Raw genomic sequence first — 23,706 nt, forward strand, 5'->3', positions numbered from 1 at the left:
TTTTCTCATCTTAGACTAAAAGTGAACAGTCATATGGGGAAAAACATGCCAGAAGGCAGCGCTTAATCAAAAATGGAAGCCCTTCACATCACCCTGTTTCTTTAAAGCACATTAATTGCTTAAACGGTTCTTAAGCCGAAGGAGCGAAATGGAGACACTTCCTCTGCTCCTACACTGCAACAAAATTGTCCACCAAAAATACATTTCATAGTTTTGCCCAAAATGGAACATGTGTTCTGTCAGCAGCTTTTATTTTGTAAGGCTTTCAAGTACCTTGTTATTGGTACAAACACACACGTTCACATTTACACATTTGTGCACAGGTGTTACACCACGATTTTTTGATTAAATAGATAGAGGCCTAACATAAAAATAACAAAACATAGCTTCCATTTAAAAATATATGTAAGAGGCAGCAGGTAATCACCAAAATAACGAAGCACGGGTAGAATTTAAAGAAATGAATATATTTACAAAAGAGGGGTGTTAAAAAAGTCAATTCATGTCTTGACAGAGCACAGCATCACATTGTTATTGTAAGTGGACATGACTACTGCAGTTCCTGAGGAATACACCACTTCTCACCACACACACACGCACACAATGGAGATCAAGTTTGAAATGAGTCCTCTCGGATATTCAAGGATGCCAGGATCATCTAATGCAGACCCCCCTCCCTGCCATCATTATCCATCTGTTTGATTAAGAGAGTGCAGCGCACCTTTTCTTTCTTAGAGGAGGAATGGGGTCGATTTAATGTGTGATGTCACAAACGTGCTGCTCTCAGCGCTAGGATTGGCTGTAAGAGTTGCTTTGGTTACTGTTGGAGCTCTGGTCATTTTCACTGCAAACAGAAGCAAAATGAGCGTTTTGACATATTCGCAAGGTAAGGTCACTTTTTTTTCCTACCTGTTTGGTGGCGGTTTGGGTTTGGGCATCTTGTTGAGCACGGCAGCAATCTCCTTCCTGTCGTCAAAGTTCTTCCACTGCTCGTAAAGCTTGAGGATGACTCGGATGATCTCCAGTATCTAAAGTGTTTGTTTTGCCATGTCGTTAATGTCAACTTAACATCTATGCAGTTAAAGCGTTTGTAGATGATGCAAGAAATATTTAGACGATTAGATGAAGGCTTTTTATATACACATTACTTTAAGATGATTTACCCTCATTAAGAAAGGAACTAAAAAACAATGCTAACTTTGTGCTGTTTTTTAGGAAATGTCAGTGTGAGTGGCGAGACGACTTTCAAGGGAATTTAGAATTGTTCACTACATGATTCCTACTTTTTCCCATCATTTGTTATTACATTTTTAATTTGAATCACTACAGACGTAATTTAGCATACTTTGTTTTTCGATAGATTCCTTTTATTGTCATTGTGAGTAATATTCAACAAAATGTAAAACACAAAGTGAAACCCATAAATAGCATATAAAATCAATAAGTTTTAAGAAAATAAGTATTTAATTTATACTTAACATACATCACTAGTGTTTCCCACAAATTAATTTAGTTGATGAAATTTAAGGCCGCCACAAGTTTAAAAATGTTTTACTTTTGTTTAAGATTTTGCAATACAGTTAAGTAACACTTCACATTCCAGGCGATATACGTGCTTCCATCTCCTGCAATCGTGTTCCACAAAACATAGACTACATTATTGGTTTTAAAATCAAGAGTTTGAGCAACATGTTTCTGTAGTTAGTCAGCATGCACACAGTGTGTGCTGCAGGAGCCTAAATAATTAGACAAAATATGAACTTCACATCATAACATACTTGCCAACCTTGAGACCTCCAATATCAGGAGGTGGGGGGGCGTGGTTGGGGCGTGGTTAAGAGGAGAGTATATTTACAGCTAGAATTCACCAAATCAAGTATTTCATACACATATATATATATATATATATATATATATATATATATATATATATATATATATATATATATATATATATATATATATATATACATATATATATATATATATATATATATATATATATATATATATATATATATATATATATATATATATATATATATATATATATATATATATATATATATATATATATATATATATATATATATATATATATATATGTATGAAATACTTGACTTTCAGTGAATTCTAGCTATATTTTTTTATTTTATTTTATTTTACATATAAATAAAAGACATACTTGAATTTCAGTGTTCTGCAGGCTATCCAGTAGGTGGCAGTATTGTCCTGTTTAAGAGTGTCACAACATTGCTGTTTATGGCAGACGAACTGCTTTACGGTAGACTAAACGTGACTGCTGTTGTTGTGTGTTGTTACCACGCTGGGAGGACGTTAATGAAACTGCCTAACAATAAACCCACATAAGAAACCAAGAACTCTCTCTCCTTGTTGTGCACTCTACTCTCTAAAAGCCGTAGATGTTATGACGTCATTGGGCAGGCAAGCTGCTGGGAAAGCGGACGTGAGAACGGCTGTCCCCACTCAGGTCCGCATTGAGCTGGAGGGGGCGTGGCCTCCAGCTCCGGCTGAATACCGGGAGTTTGTCGGGAGAAAATCTCTGCCGGGAGGTTGTCGGGAGAGGCGCTGAATACCGGGATTCTCCCGCTAAAAACGGGAGGGTTGGCAAGTATGCATCATAAAAACAACTGCAGACATGAATTGTAAATAAGACTAATAATTGTAGCAGGAAATCAACTTCAAACAAACGCATCCTTTTTCTAATTAGCGTCATGATCACTGCAGCACGGAACTCGTTATGTCATGTGCACGAATAAAACAACATTTGTCTCTCACGGATTAATGCTTAATCCGTGGACCCCTCAGATGTTAAAACATGATGTGCCTTCAATCTTTTATTCTCTAAATACTGTGAATGTCAAGTGAAGTGAGGTAACAGTAGCCCCTCGGTCATGATAAATGGTTTGTATCTTTAAAAAAATATTTTACTTAAGAGTGTAAAAATCCACTCCATCCTTTCTAAAATGTTTTTTTCATGATCGCGTTTTTATTTGCCTCTAAACCTTTCAAAATACGCCTAAATTTGCACAGATTCAGGTAATTAAACAGGTGCCTAATGGGGCTTAGATTATCGCCTAAAACCCAGAAGTGACCGGATGTGCCTCTCGGTCACGTGATTGCAACCCACATATTAAAAAATAGAGCGAAACAATAAGAAAAATATTTGGACTGTCAAGTGATACATTTTTTTATCTGATTAATCACACTCTAGATCTGTGATTAATCACAGGTTATTATTTGCTTGCATGAATAAAATTTGCGTAATAAAATATAGTAATATTTGTATACAAATGCAGTTTTGTAGTCAGAATGTCAGATGGGAACATTTCCTAAATGTTTTACTGAACTGCAAGTCATTGATTTGCACAAAACTTGGTGACAGTAAGTATAGTAAAAAAAATTAGGTGCACATTTGTATATTTATTGTCTTAAATATACATATTTTCTGCTTCACTTAACAGAATAAAAATGTACATATTTCTTTAACAGGAGTCTGTCCTGCTTCACTTAAAACACAATAAATTCAGTGTGCAGCTTTATGATAGAGCATGAGGTCTCCAACTTTCATCACTATGAAAACTACGGTGACAAAAAGAGAGGTGAGGTATTTGTTTCACTAATGACTGGCAATTTTGCTTCATTTATGAAGGACATCTCTCAGTCAGGTTATTGCCTTTATGCTATTGTGTTAATTTGTCATTAAATAAAAGCATCACACACACATACAGCTCATTAAAGTGTAATAAATGATACACCACTAATAGTTTCAACTTGCTACATACCTCTTTTCTCCTACGGAAGGGTGCAAACTGGATGTATTATATCCTAATTGAATGACAAAGTGTGCTTGAACTCGAACCAACTGCACTCAGTGACGAAACAAAAACGCTCACATAAATATTGCACTTATTGCAACCATAGACAGCAGAACACTTCTATTTGAACTATTATACACTTACTTTAGTTATCTGCTGCACTGACAAGATGCCTGCTCCGTGCGTGTTTGCTACTTTAGCGAAACTGGCGTCTGAGGTCAAGATTTACTTCTATCTTTTAGAGGGCGTGCCAACGCGGGAACATGAAAACAAAATAATCGGCTCTGTTGGCCACTTAATAAAAATACTGGACAAAGTGCGTTGCTTGAAAGCTCAATACGGAATGCGTACTTTTGTTTCTAAATATGGGATGACTCCATGTTTCAAGGGACGTTTGGCAACCCTATTTAAGTAGCATTCATGCTCACGTTCATGTTTCGCTTTAAGATGTTATTTTAAACTTGATGTGCGCCATGATAACAAAGTTTGTTGCTGCAATACTGACTGATTATTTCAGTTATTACTAAAGTTCCACCGAGGTTTGTTTTGAAGCAAAAGTGAGTGCAGCGCACATTGCTCTATCAACACACTGGCATGTATCGTGATCACTGCCTGTGCATAATGTGTGATGCTTTCATGCGCCGATCAAAACAAACACTGTGATTAATCATCATTCATATATGGTAACGCAATATTTTTATTAATCTAATCCGTTAACACTGACAGCCCTAAATATGTTAACACTAATTACTAAAAACACAGATTTGTTTTTCAAATATATATATATATATATATATATATATATATATATATATATATATATATATATATATATATATATACATATATATAACATATTTTCAGCCTTTTTAAAGAAAATATGCATAATCAGCGATTATGCAAATTATGAGGTCATATTGAAACCGCCCATGGCCACGCCCCCATTAACCTCTTGCCAAGTATATTGGCAATCTGTGGCAAACACTGTACACACATGCATGCCAAGCACATATTGCCTAAAATATGCAGTTATTATAAAATAAGCCATTTCTGTATTTTTTTTTTTTTTAATTGTCAAGTGTATTGCACAGGCCTTATGTTTTAGTGCATTATTTAGTTTGGTGATGGCTTAAGAATAAAAACTGTAACAGTCTGGTGTTGTGTCTCTTAACTCCCTGGTAGATGGTTGAACAAGTGGTGAGCACTGAGCAGGATGGGTTGTGTCCTTCTGGATAGTGTCTGTTTTTGGAGACAACCGGAAATTTGGCACTTCATACTGAATTAGGTCTGCATTGGTTCAAACCAAACCAGATCAAAAATGCAATACACAATGTTTGGAAACAATAGTAATCATGTAACAACTTTCCAATATCCCAATTCCTCTGGAATGTTTTTGTCTACTTGCACTGACACTCCTAAAAGACAGGCACAAAATTACTATTGATTGTTAGTGTTTATTTATATATAAAATTATTATTAGTTAACAAACTTGTGAAACTGTTGATTTAATTGAGATGCTGTAAATTGACTGTAAACTAGAAAAAGCTAAAAGCAAATGAATGGTATTGTGTCTTCTAACACTACTGTGGTACCTATTAACCGTTAATTAAACTACAATAAATATTTTCAGCATCATGTACCTTATACAAGCATTCATAATAAAGTTAATATTGTCTCATAAATTACTGCTGCTTCATGTAACAGAAACCACACGACAATTATGATTCATGAACTATATCAATACCAAGTGAGTGTGTGGCTCGGACACTATGTTCTTTGGTTTTTAGTTTAAATATTTATACCATGACATGATGTATTATACATGTTCAATCTGTGTCTGCATGCAGTGTGTCTTACTTTATCCATGTCCACAGAAAGCTCAGCAAACCAGTTCCTGGCATCCTTCTGCTGGACCACACAGGCAACATGCAGACATGCTGAGGGAGGACAACAACAATTATTGCAACACAAAGTAGTTGTACTGAGGCCACAAATCATACCCAGGGCGATCATGAAGGGAGGGTAGAGAAGACACAGGTCGGTCCTGTAGGTGTCATTAACGATGCGCCTAAAACACACACACCGTGTGATGCAGAGAAGACAATGTTGTGGAAGCACACAGGGGTAAAAACACGCACCAGGCCAGTGGCAGCAGCATGTCCTCCTGTCCCATGTCCTGCACGTATTGCAGCAGTGGTCTATAAGGATGGTACACAATCAGACAGCAGTCCTGGAAGAAACAAAACAACTCAGCAACCATAAAGTAAAACAACAACATGTACTGTAACTCACCATCAACTCCAGAAGGTAGAATTCACACTCTAATATCTACAAAACATTGGAAAAAAATACATCTTTAATGCTGTAATGGGGTAATTATATATTGAAATGGATATTCAATCATTTAGTCGTTTCTACCTAAACAGGCTGCAGATGTAAACATCCTGTTATAAAAGCTTCAAATACTAATGATCCACAAATTGGCAGAAAGAGAGTGCTTCCTGCCGCCTGGCAAAGCTAATAACACAGTATGTTTGCAACATTAGCACCTTGTGTGTGCATGCTATGTTTCTTTACTAGCAACAGGATTAAGGCTGGACCCATTCAATTAGCTTTCATTTCTGCATTAATAAATAAAAAAGGTTTAGCTCTAAGCCTCAGTCCAAGCCATAGTCTACAGTCGTGTGCTCCTAGCGCCACTTTCTTTGTTTATTGTCCAATTTTGGAAGAATTTAATATTATTGGAATTAAGTTGTCCGTTTGGTGAAACAATGCCTTGTTTATTTTTTTTGTCTTTTGAAAACTTAAAAATATATATTAAAAACAATTAAAACTTAATTACATTAAATAATTGTGTATATTACATCTATATATAATAAAAATGTGTATTTCCCCAGTAGAATCACGACTGAGGTCATAGACCCTACCTTATCACTTCTAAAACAAATGCAACGGAAATATAATAGAACTGTGCTAATTCCCTTCCTCCTCTTGTTACTTCATGTACACAGACTAAAGAAACATTTGCTGGACAGGCAACATGTCAAACAGAGCAGATGATGGTTTGATAAATAAAATTGATCCTTCAAAACACCACACTGACACACCCAGGGATATGTCGTGTTAGTGGTATAATTGACATTGAATTCAATGTTGATTACGTTACTTACATGATTCATTCTGTATGGGAACTCCTTTGGAAAGGCATATGAAAATCTGGTTTTTACTAGTTTGAGGGGGGGAAAAAAATAAATTACCAATGTCTTCCAAAATTTCCACTCAGTAAATTGAGATGCTGTGACGACGTGTTAACTTACACACAGATGTGGCTGCAGATATCAGCCTGGTGTTGGAAACCACTCCAAATTCCTGGGAAAAATTTACTTTTTTAGTGGTCACAACTTTGACTACTAAGAAGCATTACGGTCACCCTGACAGGGAAAAACATTAATAATGTGTAAGGCAGAATAATAAGGCTTAATGTTGTATTAAAGAATACAATTTTACATTTTACAAATAATAAAATTGAGAACAAATTAGAACCATTTTAATACAATAAAATTAATTAATGTATCATTTAAAATATGAGAAAATATTTATGTGAAATAAGTTGCATTATAAGAATGAAGGCGAAGTGAAAAAAACATCAAAATTTATGACCAACTATCCTGGACAAGTCACCACCTCATCACAGGGCCAACACAGACATTCACACTCACATTCACACACTAGGGCCAATTTAGTGTTGCCAATCAACCTATCCCCAGGTGCATGTTTTTGGAGGTGCGAGGAAGCCGGAGTACCCGGAGGGAACCCACACAGTCACGGGGAGAACATGCAAACTCCACACAGAAAGATCCCGAGCCCAGGATTGAACTCAGGACCTTCGTATTGTGAGGCCACCGTGCTGCCCTTTGACCAACTTATCATTTACATTATGAATATATATTTCTAAAAGTAGGAGAAAAAAATTACAAGAATACATTTTCTCAGTACTTCAATAGAGTAAAACATTACAAAGGAAATGTGTTACATTTCCAAGAAAACATTTTAATCATGAGAAGAAAAAAAAAGCTTAATCTTAAAAAATATATATATATATTGTGAGGGTAATAATTCATACATATACGTGATTAAAAAAACCCTCAAGTATGAATGCATAACTGTTTTGATTACCTTTTTTTGTAATTTCACTATTTATTACATTGCAGCATGGCCCTAATATTCCCCCGGAGCACAATTGATAAATGGAAATAGTCCTTACCTCCACTTTAGAAGCTAAGAAAACACAGGTCGGAGCCATCAGAACTGGGTCTATACTTTTTAATGAATATCTGCAAGAGGAGAAAGGTGACAATGCCTGGTATCTGAGGTTTTGCATGTTGATGTTGAGATTAAACATGATTTACCTTGCATAGAAACGTTTGAAGTAGACTGTCGCAGTAGCAATAACCTGTTGTCTTAGTTTCAAATGTTCCCCCAAAGCCTGGATGACTGACAGGGGAAAAAACCACACACTTGAACATTTATCTAGCAAATACTATGACACAATATGTAATACCATTGGCAAAGAAGATCTGCAGCTTCCAGTATTCTTCTTCAGACAGGGACTTGCCCAAGTCCTTCTGCCGTTCTTTGATGAGGTCCTGCTTGTCCAGCACCCACTGCAGACTGGAGAAGATTTTATTCAACTGTTATTTTCACTTCAGACAGTTACTTATTGGCAGTAAGTAATAGCAAGTAACACAACACAACGCAGCAGAAGTGACCAATTCAATTAGGACGGTTGGTTAAAAAGCACCAATATGCAGGTTTAAAGTAGTCTTTTTTAACCAAAATGGTGATATTTTACTCAGACAATAGCATTGTTTGGCACTAAGAGTTCGAGAGCGGCAGCTAGCTTCCGCGATGCTAACGTAAGGCCGCGTTAAACGGCTGCAGTTATGGCCCTAAAATACAATTGCGTCGAGTTATTTTACTTAAAACCTACTAGTGAGAACTCTGCCAGAAGTTTCCAGCCATTCCGGATGAGACGAGGTAGAAGAGAACACTTTAAATTGCCGTTACTTTCGTTCACAGAAGTGTTTAATGGAGATAGCAGAGTAACGTGAAAAGACTCCGGGTGAAAACCACGGCGGGTAAAACAAGGTTCCGCTAGTCAAAGTCGACGAGAACAAAAAATAGAAACCTAGTCTTTAACATTTGTATAGCATGTACATACAAATTAAAACATGTTTTGTCTTTTTTTAAAAGTCATTTTTAAATAGGTATGATTTGAGTGCCCTATCACTATAAGTCAAAAGTAAGGAGAAACTTTCTCATGTTGTTGAATTAAAAAATGTGTCCAAACTTTTAATCGGTACAGTATCATCTAATCATGATATAAAGTATTATTTTTTGTTTTCAATCCACGTGACTATACCAAGGCCACACTCAAATATTATTATTATAAATATTATAAATCCTGGCCAGTTTTGATTTGTATTTCAGGGTTTATTGGCCCTAGTGTGTGAATGTGAGTGTGAATGTTGTCGGTCTATCTGTGTTGGCCCTGCGATGAGGAGGCGACTTGTCCAGGGTGTACCCTGCCTTCCGCCCGATTGTAGCTGAGATAGGCTCCAGCGCCCCCCGCGACCCCGAAGGGAATAAGCGGTAGAAAATGGATGGATGGTTTATTTATTATTTTATAGTGTCTTTTTTTTCCTAATGCATTTTTATGTAGTTATCTGTGTGAGCTCACTGAGTTTTATTTTGTTCAAATAATCAGCCTATGTATCCTAGCCTATGTTAATTAATTGTGACGTTTAGACTTTAGACTTCCTTTTTATTGTCATTTGAACTTTACAGTACAGATAAGAACTAAATTTCGTTGCAATAGCTCATGGTAGTGCAGGATAAAAAAAGCCACAAGGTGCAGATATCAATTTGGAGTTTAATCTGCTGCAATTCAGTTTTCAGTACAATTTCAATTAAGATACTGCAGTTGAGACTTATTTGTTTAGTTCCCATTCTGTAATGCTTTGAATTACACTAGTTGGAAAATAATATCTGCAATGTGCTTTAATAAACAAAGTTTTTTTCTTAAAACAAAAATTAAAAAAAATCTAGGTTCAATCTCTGACATTCTACACTGTTAAACTCAAATACTGAGAATACATATTCCAACTGATTTTCACTTTTAGACATGTCTCCAACAAGAAAATTTAGTTTCATTCATTTGTTTCATTAGTCATAACACAACTGTACATAACAGTTTCATGCATTTTTTTAAATTTTTTTGCATTAAAGAAGAATAAAGAATAAAATGTAACATTTTACAAATAATAACATTTAGAACAAATTACAAAAAATTTAATACAATAAATTGTCATTTAATGTATCATTTAAAATATGAGAAAATAATTATGTGAAATAAGTTGTATTATAAGAATGAAGACGAAGTGAAAAAAAAATCAACATTATGACCAACTATCCATCCATCCATCCATTTCCACCGCTTGTCCCTTTCGGAGTCGCGGGAGGTGCTGGAGCCTATCTCAGCTGCAATCGGCGGAAGGCATAATTTGCAATAAAAAATAAAAATGCATTTTAGACACGTGATAAAGACTTGAAACATGAGCAAACATTAATAGCATCTATTGGTCTATAGAAGGCGCTTGCCTATGGAAGCCCCAAGTGTATGTCTGAAGAACAGACCACTGGAACACTTCCCCTCATCAAGTAGAACACATCTGCCACCTAGTGGCAGCTCTTGTAAATGCACTTTGTGATGAGTTCTCATTTAACACATAAACAGAACCAAAATAAACTGGTCTCAATTCCTGTAGTGCTCACTTTGTTACCTTGTTCAAAAGAAGATCTTGTTCCTTTTCTGGTCAACTTCAAGTCTCATGGGGCCTCAGTTTAAAACAATAGTTATACGAGGCTATAAGTGAACCTGGACCCCTTCATGTTCACATTGCGCATGTTCCACTTTAAGGACATGCATTAAGCCAGGGGTGTCAAAACTAATTTTAGATCGGGGGCCACATGGAGAAAAATCTACTCCCAAGTGGGCCGGACTGGTAAAATCACGGCACGATAACTTCAAAATAAAGACAACTTCAGATTGTTTTCTTTGTTTAAAAATAGAACAAGCACATTCTGAAAATGTACAAATCATGTTTTTTTTTTTTACTCTTACATGTTGCGGTTAATAGTATTCTATTTTTATTTGACGTTATTTATACTTTCTGAATAAATTATGTGATAATGTTCATCAGTCAACTCATTGGTGTTTATTTTCAATCTATCAAGATAAAAAAATATGATCAAAATCAAATTACAGGATGTTATTTATGTAGTTTGCTCATTTTCCTCAACTGTTGCACTCTCGGCATGTATGTAGCTGAGCCGCATCAGAGTGGTCAAAGAGCCGCATGCGGCTCCGGAGCCGCGGGTTGCCGACCCCTGTACTAGTACAATCCATGTAAGTTTTCTGAAGATAAATGTTCATATAAGAATAATAAAAGTAAATAAATGAATACAACGGAATGAATCAATAAACAGGCTTTTACAATTTATTTTTAAATTCATACAGACAAGACACGGCTCTCCAATAGAAAATGAAAGTGGTGTGTAGAGTCAGTCCACAAGACCACCAAGTTTAACTACAACTGGGATAAATCCGCACCAAAGATGGCTACAGTGAAAACATTTTTTTTTGTTCCAGTTCATGTTATTTCTTATACACGCCTTGTCTCGTACAACAGTTTGTGTTCACCTTGCCCAGGTGGAATTGAGACAAACCAAAGTGAGAAGTTCTTGAGAGGATTCATGATTAAAAAAAAAGCAGACTAATCACACTTAAACTGTCAAGGACTGCCTCTTAATCTTATGTTACTTCTTCCTCAGTTAGGACACACACCGGCGTACCTTTAATATTTCTGGAGAAGAAGAAGAAAACTACCCAATCATCCCATTGGCAATCTAAACTGCTTCACTCCAATGTGTGTGTGTGTGTGTGTGTGTGTGTGTGTGTGTGTGTGTGTGTGTGTGTGTGTGTGTGTGTGTGTGTGTGTGTGTGTGTGTGTTTGGGTGTTTTTATGTAAACAATGCAAGTACCGTAAACAGAATAAATGATGTATTTTTGCATTATTTTTTTGGACTGAAGAAGTCTATTTCAATCATGAATAAAACAGTGCAGAGTAAACACATGATTTTTGTTTGATTATTTACAGAATAAAGATGACAATTTACATCATAGATAAAATGTTACACTGGAAAAATAAAAATTACGCATGAATTAACAGATATAATTAGTTATTATAATTCATGATTACGATAGTGTCATTCAGTTATGAGGCACAAGTGTAATTGTGCATGGATTTGTATTCGGATGTTTTGTAGTATATAGAGGTACCACTTTTCACACAGTACACGTTGAGATTATCACTTTACGCGTCTACTTGACAGATGCAGCCTTTGGCTAACGGAAAATGGCTAGCATTAATGCCAAGGAGACGGCAAATCCAGGAGAGCTCCTTCCTTCTTTACCGGTGAAATCCATTAACGGACAAAGACAAAAGTAGTTGCCGTTGTGCAGCCTTGTTTTGCATTATCTTGCTGTACCCAAAATGGACATCATAATACATATTGTGTAAAAAAAACAACCAAAAAACTGATTGTGGTTCTTAATTCCCTTGTAGTGTCATGTCAGATAAATAATTTGTCACCTCAATAAAAGCTCGAAAAAAGTATTTCAGTACCGGTATGTGAGCATCAAGTATTGTGTTGTAGTAGAAGAGTAAGGTTTTGTTGTCTAGTGCAAAGGCTTGGGTTCGTTTCCCACCCCGCCAGCGAGGCGATACACTGCAAGGCTGACTTGGTGTGCAAGTGAGTCAGCACTCTCCTAAAACCAAACACACCTGGGGTAAGCAATATAGATAAATCATGAAGTGCTTCACAGAAAAACTAAAAATACCTGGGTGTCAGCCTCGGCGTAAACTCTTACGACATCCTCGGTGCCAGATGGCCTGACGAAGGAGCGAGCGTGTCTGTAATTCTTCACCAGGGCGTCAATGGCCTCCTGCAGGCCCGCTGGACTCACGGCGCGTCTCTCGGCGTCGGCCGTGTTAATCACCCTACGATCTGACACCTGCAGCGCACATTAAAAAGCACTCACAGTGAATATGCATCTGGTATAAACACTATATGCGGTTGTTTAGGGCCACATGTTTATACCGGCTCGTCATTTCAGAAGCTGTTCATTACTGTTGTTGAACTGTTCTGCAAGGGTCTCATGTATTTAAGACTTGCGTGGATTCCCCACTAAAAATGGTCTACGCTTAAAAATCCAGCACAAAAATATTCAAATGTATTAATCTAAGCACATTTCTTTTGTACATCCCATTCAATACATACATATACACACACATATATACACATGCACACATGAATATATATACACACATACATTTCAATCAATCAATCAATCAATGTTTATTTATATAGCCCTAAATCACGAGTGTCTCAAAGGGCTGCACAAGCCACAACGACATCCTCGGCTCAGATATGCACATACATACATATAATACATACATATAACACACAATCACACGCACACACATATATACACACACACATACATACATACATACATACATACATACATACATACATACATACATACATACATACATACATACATACATACATACATACATACATACATACATACATACATACATACATACATATATATATATATATATATATATATATATATATATACATACATACATACATACATATATATATATATATAAATTGACGGATGCAGATATCTACATATATCCACATTTATCCATATATATACATACATACATATATATATATACACATACATACATATACATATACATACAGAAACATAAATATACACACATACATACACACACATTATAAATATACACACGTGTACGTATATGTACACGTATATTCACACAAATACATGTTAATATACACAGACATATATACATACATACATACATATATATATATACACATATATATATATATATATATATATATATATATATATATATATATATATATATATATATATATATATATATATACATACACATACACATACACATATATATATATATATATATAGATATATAGATATATAGATATATAGATAGATAGATAGATAGATAGATAGATAGATAGATAGATAGATAGATAGATAGATAGATAGATAGATAGATAGATAGATAGATAGATAGATAGATAGATAGATAGATAGGCTCCAGCGCCCCCCGCGACCCCGAAGGGAATAAGCGGTAGAAAATGGATGGATGGATATATGTGTATATATATATATATACATATATATATATATATATATATATATATAAACCCCGTTTCCATATGAGTTGGGAAATTGTGTTAGATGTAAATATAAACGCAATACAATGATTTGCAAATCCTTTTCAACCCATATTCAATTGAATGCACTACAAAGACAAGATATTTGATGTTCAAACTTTTTTTTTTGCAAATAATAACTTTGAATTTCATGGCTGCAACACGTGCCAAAGTAGTTGGGAAAGGGCATGTTCACCACTGTGTTACATGGCCTTTCCTTTTAACAACACTCAGTAAACCTTTGGGAACTGAGGAGACACATTTTTTAAGCTTCTCAGGTGGAATTCGTTCCCATTCTTGCTTGATGTACAGCTTAAGTTGTTCAACAGTCCGGGGGTCTCCGTTGTGGTATTTTAGGCTTCATAATGCGCCACATATTTTCAATGGGAGACAGGTCTGGACTACAGGCAGGCCAGTCTAGTACCCGCACTCTTTTACTATGAAGCCACATTGATGTAACACGTGGCTTGGCATTGTCTTGCTGAAATAAGCAGGGGCGTCCATGGTAACGTTGCTTGGATGGCAACATATGTTGCTCCAAAACCTTTATGTACCTTTCAGCATTAATGGCGCCTTCACAGATGTGTAAGTTACCCATGTCTTGGGCACTAACACACCCCCATACCATCACAGATGCTGGCTTTTCAACTTTGCGCCTATAACAATCCGGATGGTTCTTTTCCTCTTTGGTCCGGAGGACACGACGTCCACAGTTTCCAAAAACAATTTGAAATGTGGACTTGTCAGACCACAGAACACTTTTCCACTTTGTATCAGTCCATCTTAGATGAGCTCAGGCCCAGCGAAGCCGACGGCGTTTTTGGGTGTTGTTGATAAACGGTTTTCGCCTTGCATAGGAGAGTTTTAACTTGCACTTACAGATGTAGCGACCAACTGTAGTTACGGACAGTGGGTTTCTGAAGTGTTCTTGAGCCCATGTGGTGATATCCTTTACACACCAATGTCGCTTGTTGATGCAGTGCAGCCTGAGGGATGCTTACGTGCAATGATTTCTCCAGATTCTCTGAACCCTTTGATGATATTACGGACCGTAGATGGTGAAATCCCTAAATTACTTGCAATAGCTGGTTGAGAAAGGTTTTTCTTAAACTGTTCAACAATTTGCTCACGCATTTGTTGACAAAGTGGTGACCCTCGCCCCATCCTTGTTTGTGAATGACTGAGCATTTCATGGAATCTACTTTTATACCCAATCATGGCACCCACCTGTTCCCAATTTGCCTGTTCACCTGTGGGATGTTCCAAATAAGTGTTTGATGAGTATTCCTCAACTTTATCCGTGTTTATTGCCACCTTTCCCAACTTCTTTGTCATCTGTTGCTGGCATCAAATTCTAAAGTTAATGATTATTTGCAACAAAAAAAAAAGTTTATCAGTTTGAACATCAAATATGTTGTCTTTGTAGCATATTCAACTGAATATGGGATGAAAATGATTTGCAAATCATTGTATTCCGTTTATATTTACATCCAACACAATTTCCCAACTCATATGGAAACGGGGTTTGTGTATATATATATATATATATATATATATATATATATATATATATATATATATATATATATATATATATATATATATATATATATATATATATATTTTTTTTTTTTATTTTATTTTTTTTTTTAAATTTTTTTAACATTTTTTATTTATTTATTTATGCAGGCCACATTAAAATATATATATATATATATATTTATATATATATATATATATATATATATATATATATATATATATATATATATATATATTTTTTTTTATTTTTTTTATTTTTAATTTATTTTTTATTTTTTATTCATTTATTTATTTATTTATGCAGGCCACATTGAGGGTAGCCGTATAAAGAACTGTATCACTGTTACAAATATGCGCCACACTGCTAACCCACACCAAACAAGAATGACAAACACATTTCGGGAGAAAATCTGCACCGTAACACAACATAAACACAACAGCATAAATACCCAGAACACCTTGCAGCCCTAACTCTTCCAGGCTAGAACATACACACCAGCTACCAAGCTTAGTAACTGAAGCAAAAAATAAGTAAATCCCTACATTCATGGCTTTGATTGTAGTTTGGAATTTAATTAAACAAACACATTTTGACACTGATACAGAATTATTCGTTCAGTTTCATTATTTTTTTCACAAACTTCCACCAATATAATATAAAAATGGTAAAAAAATATAATTTAAATACCAATTGAGTAAATAACATCACTATTTGAAGATACATAGATTTCCTTTTAGTGGCCTCTGAATCTCAATACTTCCTGTGTCATAATACTCAACGCCCACCACCCCAGTGCGGACCCCAATACACAAAAAAAGAAGCTTGTATGGTTATCGATGATAAGTGTTCCAGTGTTAGTCTGTGGTGTCAGTGAGGCTTTACCTTGACTTTTAGCTGCCTGTTGGGCAGATCAGTGTAGATGGCATCCCACTGCTGCACAGTCATTCCCTTCAAGGCTAAAACAGCCTCTACTAGCAGCATGTCAGCGATGGCGTCACCTACGGTCTTTACGGATTTAAAAGGCACCAAGTGACTTCAGCATTAATAAACACTTACTCAAAAGTGAGCAATGTTATCTTTGCAGCCAGTTACAGTAAGCCCTGATGTGTGTGTTTGAGACCTGGTTAATGACATTGATGGTATGGCACAGCAGAATAGCCGCTCTCTTCCTGCCGTCGTCAGTGTTTGGGTTGTCGGCAAGTTGCTTTATCTTCTCCTCGGCTGATTTGCTGAACAACACCTGACGCCAAAGCAGACACAAAAGCTTGTTGCTCGTGAGGAAGAAGAAGTACATCCTTCTCATTGGTAAGCGTCACTCACCGTTCCGTGACCGTTGGCCTCAAAGTACACTCCAATGTCAAACTCCTGTGCCACGTGATGGAGGTGCTTCACTCCGGTCTTTGTGCACCTCACCGTTAGCTTCAAGGTGTCTTCCAGGAAGCGTGTCGAGCTCCCGTTAGCGTAAGCGGTTTGCACTACTGCCAACTCCAAATTCAGACCAGCCTTTAAAAGAATCACACAAATTTCTTAGCATTTTTGTAGCTATATTACCTTTGTTTACTGTTAACTTGCCATACCTGGATGAGCAGCTCTTTAAGAAAAGTGCTGATAAGCGTCGCTATTTTGTCTCCATCCATCAGATGAAAGTGTCCGTCCGAGTCGGTGTAGTAATAAACGATGCGGTCAGCATCACCGTCGAATGAACAGCAGCGCTCGCCGGCATTTACCTTAATCCCTTTTGTGGACACAAGGAGAGAGGTATTCAATAACACTATTTAGTATTGTGGCTGTAGTTTGAATTGCACTGCGTCATACTTAGAGATGTTCCTATAAATATGTACCTCTCATTGCTTAATAAAGCAATGTCAGGTTGGTGTACTAAACAATAATAAAATAACATGAAAAATGTGTACATAATTTATTTGTAAATTACATGTGACACAAAATATATATGTATACTGTACACACACAACAAAGTACACCACTGTTAAATTTTAACATAATGTTAAGCTAGTCCCAGAGTATCTAAAACTGATCCAGTATTGGATCTCATCAAGTGCTGTGTTAGATGACATCTTTAGTACAAACCCCGTTTCCATATGAGTTGGGAAATTGTGTTAGATGTAAATATAAACGGAATACAATGATTTGCAAATCATTTTCAAACCATATTCAGTTGAACATGCTACAAAGACAACATATTTGATGTTCAAACTGATGCATTTTTTATTTTTTTGCAAATAATCATTAACTTTAGAATTTGATGCCAGCAACACGTGACAAATAAGTTGGGAAAGGTGGCAATAATACTGATAAAGTTGAGGAATGCTCATCAAACTCTTATTTGGAACATCCCACAGGTGAACAGGCAAATTGGGAACAGGTGGGTGCCATGATTGGGTATAAAAGTAGATTCCATGAAATGCTCAGTCATTCACAAACAAGGATGGGGCGAGGGTCACCACTTTGTCAACAAATGTGTGAGCAAATTGTTGAACAGTTTAAGAAAAACCTTTCTCAACCAGCTATTGCAAGGAATTTAGGGATTTCACCATCTACGGTCCGTAATATCGTCAAAGGGTTCAGAGAATCTGGAGAAATCACTGCACGTAAGCAGCTAAGCCCGTGACCTTCGATCCCTCAGGCTGTACTGCATCAACAAGCGACATCAGTGTGTAAAGGATATCACCACATGGGCTCAGGAACACTTCAGAAACCCACTGTCAGTAACTACAGTTGGTCGCTACATCTGTAAGTGCAAGTTAGAACTCTCCTATGCAAGGCGAAAACCGTTTTATCAACAACACCCAGAAACGCCGTCGGCTTCGCTAGGCCTGAGCTCATCTAAGATGGACTGATACAAAGTGGAAAAGTGTTCTGTGGTCTGACGAGTCCACATTTCAAATTGTTCTTGGAAACTGTGGACGTCGTGTCCTCCGGACCAAAGAGGAAAAGAACCATCCGGATTGTTATAGGCGCAAAGTTGAAAAGCCAGCATGTGTGATGGTACGGGGGTGTATTAGTGCCCAAGACATGGGTAACTTACACATCTGTGAAGGCGCCATTACTGCTGAAAGGTACATACAGGTTTTGGAGCAACATATGTTGCCATCCAAGCAACGTTACCATGGACGCCTGGCTTATTTCAACAAGACAATGCCAAGCCACGTGTTACATCAACGTGGCTTCATAGTAAAAGAGTGCGGGTACTAGACTGGCCTGCCTGTAGTGCAGACCTGTCTCCCATTGAAAATGTGTGGCGCATTATGAAGTCTAAAATACCACAACGGAGATCCCCGGACTGTTGAACAACTTAAGCTGTACATCAAGCAAGAATGGGAAAGAATTCCACCTGAGAAGCTTAAAAAATGTGTCTCCTCAGTTACCAAACGTTTACTGAGTGTTGTTAAAAGGAAAGGCCATGTAACACAGTGGTGAACATGCCCTTTCCCAAAAACTTTGGCACGTGTTGCAGCCATGAAATTCTAAGTTAATTATTATTTGCAAAAAAAAAAAGTTTATGAGAACTCATAAACTTTATTTTATGAGTTTGAACATCAAATATCTTGTCTTTGTAGTGCATTCAATTGAATATGGGTTGAAAAGGATTTGCAAATCATTGTATTGCGTTTATATTTACATCTAACACAATTTTCCAACTCATATGGAAACAGGGTTTGTAATAAAACCGGCATCTTCATCCCAAAATCACACCTGCTGGAAGTTTTTGTTGGACCTTGACAAAATCAGCGCCACACTGGTGGTTGAGTTGTCCGTTGCCGTGGTTGAAGAGCGAAACTTGCAACTCTCTCTTAAGGTGGCGTTCCATCTCGCGCACCTTCAACGCACCGATGCCGTTGGCGCCGTCCAAAGTGAGGTGCTTCTGATCATCTGTGCGGTTGGGTGTCTTATGACAGAAAATATATGTGACAAAATCAAACACACACATACATATTGAAATCTAGTGTTAACATGATGTCCAATGATTGTCTTACATTCTTGGTAAGCTCAATGAAAGCCTGGCAGAGTTTACTGTAGTAGCCGTTCACTGTGGCCTCGCCATAGTGCCCCTGTGTGTTGTTACAGCACACCAAGTAGTGAAGCTGCGGAGTGGTCACCAGCCCATAATCTGATTGTACATGAGAAGATACATTCTAAAAACAAAAAACTATAACAAATATACAAGACATGATGCTAACCTTTATTATGACTATGCAGAACACACACTCCATCCAGTACTGCTTGTGAGAGTCTATCACTGCTGCTCCTGTAGTGCCATATTACAGATGATATAAAGGATGAGAAGGGGGGCGGGTGAAGAACTCCTCTGTTGCCACCCAGGAACTCAAAAAATTGTTCACAAACAACAACCACAGCACATCCAGAATTCCAGACACAAGATTTAAGCAGCAACTCCTACATCATCACCACCTTGACCACGGCCCTCACCACTAACCTGGGACCCACCTGCTGCATCTACACCTGGAGTCAGCAACCCACGGCTCTAGAGCCGCATGCAGCTCTTTAGTGTTGCCCTAGTGCAGGGGTCGGCAACCCGCGGCTTCGGAGCCTCATGCGGCTCTTTGACCACTCTGATGCGGCTCAGCTGCATACCTGCCGACCCTCCCGATTTTCCCAGGAGACTTACAGATCTCAGTGCCTCTCCTTGAAATCTCCCAGGGCAAATATTCTCCAATCTTCACCCTAACAACTAAATTAAGGGCGTGCTCTAATAGCACTGCATTTATTGTCCTCTGTAGCCAGCACAAACGAGCACTGTATTTATTGTCCTCTATAGCCAGCACAAACAGCGTGCCAGCCTGTCCTTATGTTGTACGAAACTTATACTTGCACACGTAGGAGACAGCAAGGCATACTTGGTCAACAGCCACACAGCTTACACTGACGGTGTCCGTATAAAACAACTTTAACACTGTTACGTTACAAATATGCGCCACACTGAGAACCCACACCAAAAAAAGAATGACAAACACATTTCTGGAGAACCTCGCACCGTAACACAACATAAACACAACACAACAAATACCCAGAATCCCATGCAGCCCTAGCTACCACCAAACCCCCCCCCTCCCCCCACACATCAACCCCCCCACCCCCGTGCGTCGCTTGAGGTGGGCGGGGTTTGGTGGTAGCGGGGTGTATAATGTAGACCGGAAGAGTTAGGGCTGCATGGGATTCTGGGTATTTGTTTTGTTGTGTTTATGTTGTGTTACAGTGTGGATGTTCTCCAGAAATGTGTTTGTCATTCTTTTTTGGTGTGGGTTCAGTGTGGCACATATTTGTAATGTAACCGTGTTAAAGTTGTTTTATACGCCCACCGTCAGTGTAAGCTGTGTGGCTGTTGACCAAGTATGCCTTGCTGTCACTGACTTGCGCAGGTAAAAGCTGCATTCATCATGTGACCGAGCAGGCACCTTGTAGAGGGCGCTTAAAGCAGTGCCATCACGCCCTGAAATACGGGAGTCTCCCGGAAAAATTGTGAGGGCTATCAAGCGCCATTCATCTAAAACTCGCGGGCCGCACTAACATTACATTTTCATATTAAGATGCGGGCCGGGGTGTGTGTCTAAGACCCCTGGTTAATACATAGCACAAAGAAAAAAAAACTTTGTATGCAGTGTTATTTCATTTTAAATTTTCAAAAGAGTTTTGTGGCTCCCATTGTTTTCTTTAATTTGTGAAACTTGTCAAAATGGCTCTTTGAGTGGTAAAGGTTGCCGACCCCTGCCCTAGTGGCTCCATGGACCTTTTTCAGAGAAGTGTAAAAATGGAAAAAGATTAAGAAATTTTTTTTTGTTTTGTTTTAATATGTTTTTTGTAGGAGAACAAACATGACACAAACATTCCTAATTGTTGGAAATCCCACTGTTTATGTTATACATGCTTCACTGATGAGAGTATTTGGCAAGCACCATTTTGTCTTACTAACTTTAGCGATCCTTGAACTCATCGTAGTTTGTTTACATGTACAACTTTCTCTGATGCTGCCACAGAAAGACGTGTTTTATGCCACTCCCTCTTTTTTTAATTTTGTCCACCAAACGTTGTATGCTGTGCGTGAATGCACAAAGGTGAGCTTTGTTGATTTTATTGATTTGCTGGAGTGCTAACCAGGCATATTTGGTCAGTGCATGACTGCAAGCTAATAAATGCTAACATGCTATTTAGGATAGCTGTATGTACATATTGCATCATTATGCCTCGTTTGTAGGTATATTTGAGTTAATTTACTTATGTCCTCTGTGTATTTAATTTATATGTGCATGTCTCATGACACATTATTTGTGTGTAATATTGGCTGCATTTCTGATGGTTGTTTGCCATGTTGTTCCAGACCACAGCAAACGTTACCCAGCTTGCAAAGATAGTAATAAATCCATTAGAAGAAGACAGCCTGCCGTTTCCTTACACTTGGACACACACATCTATATCTTTGGCCATTCTGAGCCAGTAATTTCCAGGAGTTATCTCATCCTGTGACAAGCCTCTATTTTACTAATGATTTCCGATGTTGCAAAAATGTAAACATTTAAATACAACATTTGCATCTGCCTTTCATAGGAGGCTAATATACTGTAGCTCATATAGACACTTGCATCATGTGTTGCCTACATTATAACACTTATATAAGGCTTTTAAGTTTTTTGCGGCTACAGACAGATTTATTTTTTGTATATTTGGTCCAATATGGCTCTTTCAACATTCCGGGTTGCCGACCCCTGATTTACACCCTTCGGAGCTGCTTTACAGTCTTTCTACTCGCCACCTTCACCCACTAGACTTCCTGACCATCAAAAAATTAGGGATTAAAATGTTTTCCCTTACTCCGGACATGATACGCTCAAAGATTCTGTCATCAAAAAAATAATTGCGCCCTTCTCCCTCCTCAGCCTATTCAATTATCCCAAGCTCCACCAGTTTGGCCTTCACTGTTGTTCCCAACAGTGTCAAAGCTGCTGTCTAGGATGCTAAGGGCCTCTGCGCTGATCAACATAATATCAACCATAGGCCTAATAAGGAAGTGTTCTCTTCTAAAACAATACCTACTATCAAAGCACATAGATTATTAAAAAGACAGACTGACAGATTTTTTGGTCAGAGAAATATAACACATTCCTTTGAAGAACACAATGTCCAGTGCAACTCCAGCCAATCTCAAACGCAAAGTAGTCAATGTCAAATATTTAAGTAACAAATCATTTTTTAATTGATAATTGAATTTCTTTTAATTTTTAACCGAGACATTGCTCCACAAAAGCATCACAAATGCAGGTATTGTTAAAAATAGTCCACCTCACTTCAACTATGTGAGTATTATATGAGTTTGCAAAATTATTTTATGATAAAGTCTGAGTCCATTAACTAGCTGCCTTTATTTTACCCACTAGATTTTTAAAGTCTGTGCTCAGCATTTTTTACCGCACTTCGCTCATCTAGTTAGATCTCACCTCAGACTAGAACACTTTCGAAAGCCTTAAACTGCTGTAATTAAGCCCCTTTTAAAGAACAGTAGTCTTGATGCCACAGGCCTGAACAACTATCGGCCCATATCAAACCTGCCATTTTTGGGCAAATATACTGGAAAAAGTTGTATACCAACAGATAAGTGAAATTCTCTTGTCTAACAATGTGTTTGATATTTTCCAATCAGACTTTAGGCCCCAGCACAGCACTGAAACAGCGCTAAACAAGGTGACAAATGATATTCGACTGAACACAAACACAGGAAAAAGCTCAGTCTTGGTTCTGCTGGAACTGAGCGTTGCCTTTGACACAGTTCACCATACTATCTTATTGCAGAGAGTATAAAACTGGGCGGGAATATCTGGTTCTATTCTTAATTGGTTCAAGTCCTATCTCAATCACAGGACATACTTTGTTGAAATTGGT

General features: G+C 37.4%; 2 protein-coding genes across 2 annotated transcripts in view; both read right to left on the bottom strand.

The window, feature by feature from the left end:
• Positions 1-232: 232 nt before the first annotated feature.
• Positions 233-9,001, bottom strand: ccnc (cyclin C). Its single transcript, XM_062043537.1, has 12 exons — positions 8,830-9,001; positions 8,401-8,510; positions 8,249-8,333; positions 8,104-8,173; positions 7,157-7,208; positions 7,010-7,065; positions 6,132-6,167; positions 5,978-6,069; positions 5,840-5,907; positions 5,697-5,776; positions 910-1,028; positions 233-844 (listed from the first exon to the last, which is right to left on the bottom strand). The coding sequence occupies exons 1-12, from the start codon at positions 8,859-8,861 to the stop codon at positions 790-792; spliced, it is 855 nt and encodes a 284-aa protein (XP_061899521.1). The 5' UTR covers positions 8,862-9,001; the 3' UTR covers positions 233-789.
• Positions 9,002-11,384: 2,383 nt separating this feature from the next.
• pgm3 (phosphoglucomutase 3) overlaps positions 11,385-23,706 on the bottom strand; it is a 28,983-nt gene continuing 16,661 nt past the window's right edge. Inside the window, exons 4-12 of the mRNA XM_062044759.1 lie at positions 19,995-20,062; positions 19,791-19,924; positions 19,510-19,702; positions 17,373-17,530; positions 17,116-17,298; positions 16,916-17,035; positions 16,678-16,800; positions 12,802-12,975; positions 11,385-12,729 (exon numbers count right to left, since the gene is read on the bottom strand). Coding sequence (XP_061900743.1) covers positions 12,640-12,729; positions 12,802-12,975; positions 16,678-16,800; positions 16,916-17,035; positions 17,116-17,298; positions 17,373-17,530; positions 19,510-19,702; positions 19,791-19,924; positions 19,995-20,062 — 1,243 coding nt within the window. The 3' untranslated portion in view covers positions 11,385-12,639. The remainder of the gene's footprint in view (positions 12,730-12,801; positions 12,976-16,677; positions 16,801-16,915; positions 17,036-17,115; positions 17,299-17,372; positions 17,531-19,509; positions 19,703-19,790; positions 19,925-19,994; positions 20,063-23,706) is intronic.

The sequence above is a fragment of the Entelurus aequoreus genome, linkage group LG04 (genome assembly GCF_033978785.1).
Source record: "Entelurus aequoreus isolate RoL-2023_Sb linkage group LG04, RoL_Eaeq_v1.1, whole genome shotgun sequence".
In the NCBI taxonomy this organism is placed as follows: domain Eukaryota; kingdom Metazoa; phylum Chordata; class Actinopteri; order Syngnathiformes; family Syngnathidae; genus Entelurus; species Entelurus aequoreus.